Source organism: Elephantulus edwardii, unplaced genomic scaffold, assembly GCF_000299155.1.
Source record: "Elephantulus edwardii isolate Elephantulus edwardi_28Jun2011 unplaced genomic scaffold, EleEdw1.0 scaffold00150, whole genome shotgun sequence".
Lineage (NCBI taxonomy): Eukaryota > Metazoa > Chordata > Mammalia > Macroscelidea > Macroscelididae > Elephantulus > Elephantulus edwardii.
The window spans coordinates 2695725-2700335 of record NW_006399900.1 but is presented as its reverse complement, the minus strand read 5'-3'; the positions used below and the strand labels follow the sequence as shown (position 1 = coordinate 2700335).

The window sequence follows — 4611 nt, the reverse complement described above, 5'->3', positions numbered from 1 at the left end:
GGAAGCACGATGGAGGGAGATTTACTTTGCCTTTGGCTTAGATTTAACTCAATGGTCATGGTTTTTCTTTAATTTTGTTTTGGCGACTATATACCAAAAGAGCCCTTGGGGTAAAATGACTTCAATAATTGACTACCAACAAAAAGTCCATAGTTTAAACCCACCAGTTGCTCCATGAGAAAATAGATGTGTCGGTCTGCTTCCATAAAGATTTACAGTCTTAGAAATCCTACAAGGTCATTTTATTATGTCTTGGGTTGGAATCAACTTGACATCAACAGGTCTGGTTTCATTTCAGTACTATGTGCCAGGCATTGTTCTAGGTAATTGTTCTAGGTAGTGACTTGTTAGTCATGAGAGTTATAGTTTTCTGGAGACACAAGACAATATATAAGTGCAATGACTAGGCCATTTGGAAATAAAGGGACAGAATACAACTTGGTAAAGGAGATACATGGATGCTATTTTAAATTGTTTTTGTTGTTATTACTGTTGTGTGCCATTGAGTCAGAACTGACCAATAGCTGCCCATCCAGTAGGTTTTCAGAGACAGTGAATTGCATAGGAAGAGATTGTCTATCCTTCTCCTGTAGTGAAACTGGTAGGTTCAAACTGCATGCCTTAGGGATTACTGTGCAATTTCTTAATACTAGGCCATCAGTCTCCCCAATTGAACAAGCGTGGAAGGAGGAGTGGTGTCCACTTCCATAATAGCTTGCCTCCGGAAACCCTATGAACTTGGAGAGAGGATGAAAGGTACCCAAGCGTCAAGGACTCTCCTTCATAGGGTCGCTATGAATCGCCTGCGACTCGACGGCACTTAACAACAACAACAACAGGCCACCAGACCTCCTCTATCATAATTATTTATTCTGGATTTTTAAAGAATGTAATTAGTAAACCATCTTAAAACAGAATAGTGTTTGAAATTTTCCAAAACCTTTTACATATCTTTTCTATTTTGTACCTTATGACAGACAGCTTTCTAGCATACACAGGTAACATATGATCTAGATTTGACAATAAGCACAAGAAAGTAAAGAACCAGTTGTCTAAGGTATGGAAATAGTGCATGTACTTACCCATCTCCTGCCTGGTGCTGGATACACCGGTGCCATACGTCTCTAAAACATCCTTTACTGTCCTCATGGAATCATCATACTTGGCTGCAAGGCCAAGGAAGTTATAGGAGCCCATGTTGATGACATCTTTGATGACTCTTCCTGTAAACCTACAGAGATAAGACCCAGTGAGCAGAAAGAGACTTCCCACTTAATACCAATCCCCATGTGTCACAGAGCACAACTGTGCTCCATGGAACTCTAAGATTAATATTTTAGAAGCTGATATCCAGGCATTTTTTTTCCTCCCAAGTGTCTCTGGATGGGTCTGAACAAGCAACTTTTTGGTTAGTTAACTATCTACACAACCTGGAGCCTGTAAAGACTCTCACAAAGACATCCTGACTCTGACCTAAACCATTTATTGCCTGATTTTCTCTCCTTCTCCTTTCCTTTTGTCTTAAAAACTTGTACTTGTGGTCACCACAATATGGCATTAGAGAGAAATGTTTCATGCTGAAGATGGTAGAACACAGGAGAAAGGCCTCGTAAACTCTGATTTACCTTGAGCGCTTGCTTTTAGCTTGAGCATTTGCAGTTTGCTTCTAACTCCATAAAACTTTCCAAATAATTAAGAACCTCAATTATCTCTTTCTTTTCAAAGAGAAAAAAGAGGGAACAATAAGCCAACAAAACCTCGCTGATTCTATCAGGTCCTGCCTACTGTCTGCTGGCATGCTTTGATTGCGATATAAACAAACATCTTTGGCAACTTAATTACCATGATTTGCTTCCAACAGCATTTTAAGGGTCTGTAAAGGCTGAATGGTGGAAGGTCAGCCAGTTTCTTGTCTTGCTTTCTTTTAAACTGGAATTTGGTACCCATGGTAGCATTTCTTTGTGAAGCATTCTCTTCCACCTGGGGCCCTCCAGGTGGCTTTCTTACCTAAATGTCCAGTTGTAGTCATCTGATACTCTCTCCATGATGTCGAATAGAGGCCCTGGGGCACTACAGATGGGCCGGTTCCAGTTGTCTCTGACCCGAATGTAAAGGTTTCGTTTGTAAAAATTCTCAAAGTCTTGATACAGAGGCACAAAATCCTATTTCAAAAGAGACAGAAATTTACCTTTTGCATCTTTTTCTTTTATTTTTTAAAAAATATTCCATTTTCAATGGAAGGTTAGTAGACAAAGAATCCACCATCTTGTCATTTTGATCAAGGACCAAGAGGTGAGTGAGAGGACATGGAGAGTAAAAAAGATAAACTTCCAAAGAATCCACTCTTCAGTAAATTGGAAATAAATCATAAAATAGAACAGATAAGTTGTGAAATGAAAGGAATTAAGGTAATTGAGATGTCAGGACAAGATAACATGGCCGTCAAAACGGATAATTGCAGTGTTATGGAGGAGAGAGAGAATTCTATCTAAAAGGTAAGAACAGGTGGCTATGTACAAAGCAGTTAAGTTAGAAAATGCTGACTTAAAGAGAAATTTGGTTTTAACTTTTGAAAACATTCATATTCCCACTCACTGTGTTTTTATGAATAGGAATAGACTAGAATTGTTGAGCTTGTTGGTGACATCGCTGTTGGAAGTTGGTTGTTTTCCATATGGTTTTGAGAGCTTGGAAACCAAGCTAGGGGGCTTGTGGAAGCACCTGATTGCCTTTGCAGCTGAAGTAACAGCACTAAGCTTCTGCACGAATGGAATCCATGCCTCAAGGGATTCACAATCTATAAAATAATTATTTTGTTCTTAATAAAATGCTTTCAATATCCACAGCATTGAAGAAAAAGGAAAGGCCACTTCTTCCTGGAGTAAGTAAGGACTTTATGTAGGTGGAATAATAGAATTTGACACTGAAGGCAGAATATGATTGTTGGGGACAAGAATGCTTGGGGAGGTACCTCAAAGTTAATGAAACTTGTAGGCTGAATGTAGAATGTGTTTGAGAAGAGTGAATAATGATAGGACATAAGGCATAAAGCACTCTTTTCTCAAAATCTGTAATTGCTCTCATCTGACTCAAAGTCAAGTTCTTGACCAAAGCCCTGACTCCTTGTTACTTCTGTGATCCTATCTCCTATTATCCTGAGTATGAGTGAGGCAACAAAAGTGAGGTGATCATAGATGGAAGGAGTCTTAAGCGTCTACATAAACAGTGCTGGAGGCAATGAGACACCGTCACTTTGAGCAGGCTTTCACATTCTCTCTCTGGTTTCTTAGAACTGTTTGCACTGTTTCTCCTGGTGTTGGAGTTGATTTACTGTGGAAAAGAGGAGGATCATGGGAAAGACTTTCTAGAAGACCTTATATGCTCTTGATTTGCCCCACTGATTCCCTGAACTAGTTCCTTGTAGATGAAAGTATTGAGGATCTTTAGTTTATCAGGAGTTGCGTTGCTAAATTAAAGGCTGTGTCTTTCTTGTGATTCAAATCTAGCAGTGGCTCCAAGAAAGAAAGATGGGAAATCTCCTCCTCTGTAACTTATAGCTCCAAAAAGCTAGTGAAAGGTCAGCTAGGTTAGTTTCTGCTTGGCAGCATGACTTTGGTAGGTGTCAGATGCTAGTGGTGACATTCAAGTCACTGCCCTTTCTACTACTGCATACTTTGACCATTAGCGAAAATTAGAATTTATTTTTTGGAGGGGTAAGGGTGGGATTATTTGTAGGAAAGAGTGCTCATAATCACTTTGTTGTGTGCCATCAAGTTGCTTTTGACCCACAGTGGTGCGACATAATAGAGTAGAATGACCTCGTAGGATTTCCTACAGGATTTTATAGCAGCAGATGCCGAGGCTTTTTTCTCCATTGAGCTGCTTCTGGTTTTGAATGGTCAACTTCTTTTTCTGTTAGTAGCCTGGTAGTGATCCCTTATGCTATTAGGATTCCTTCTTAACCATGCTCTGGGAACTGATATTGCATGTGAATTTGAGGTGCTATTTGAAGATGATTGAAAAACTCTATCTCAAAATCTTAGTATGAAATCCCATACTAAATATATTTGTTGTTAGGTCCCATCAACCAACTACAACTCATAAAGAAAGACCCTGAACAACAAATCTGAGCCTTGTCCTACCCTGTGTCAGACTCATGATGTCTGTTATGCTGTGGTAGACACGTCTCAACACATTCACTTATTCAGCATACCATCTCTCAAGTACTGATTCCCCCGAAAATACCCAAAATTAACAAAGTTAGAAAAATTGAAGAAAGAAATAGAAAACACCACAATAGTGGTAGGAGATTTTAAGACTTTACTCTCTCCCACCAAAGGATAGGTCAACTCAAAAGAAACTTAACAAAGATGCAAAAGATCTAAACTATACAATTAGCCAACTTGATCTTGTAAATGTGTTCAGGTTACCATGGCCAAATAAAGTCCAATTTACTTTCTTTTCAAGTGCACATGGTACATTCACCAGAATTGTTTATATGTTAGGACACAAAGAAAACCTCGACAAATCCACAGACATGTAACTAATGTGAAGTATCTTTTCAGACACAATTCCAGAAAACTAGAAATTCATGACAGGAGGATAAAATAT

General features: G+C 39.0%; 1 protein-coding gene across 1 annotated transcript in view; it reads right to left on the bottom strand.

Annotated features, from left to right (window-relative positions):
• Window positions 1–4611, bottom strand: part of SPTLC3 (serine palmitoyltransferase, long chain base subunit 3) — a 263731-nt gene that overhangs the window by 170788 nt on the left and 88332 nt on the right. The window contains exons 3-4 of the mRNA XM_006894749.1: window positions 2008–2162; window positions 1083–1231 (exon numbers count right to left, since the gene is read on the bottom strand). Coding sequence (XP_006894811.1) covers window positions 1083–1231; window positions 2008–2162 — 304 coding nt within the window. The remainder of the gene's footprint in view (window positions 1–1082; window positions 1232–2007; window positions 2163–4611) is intronic.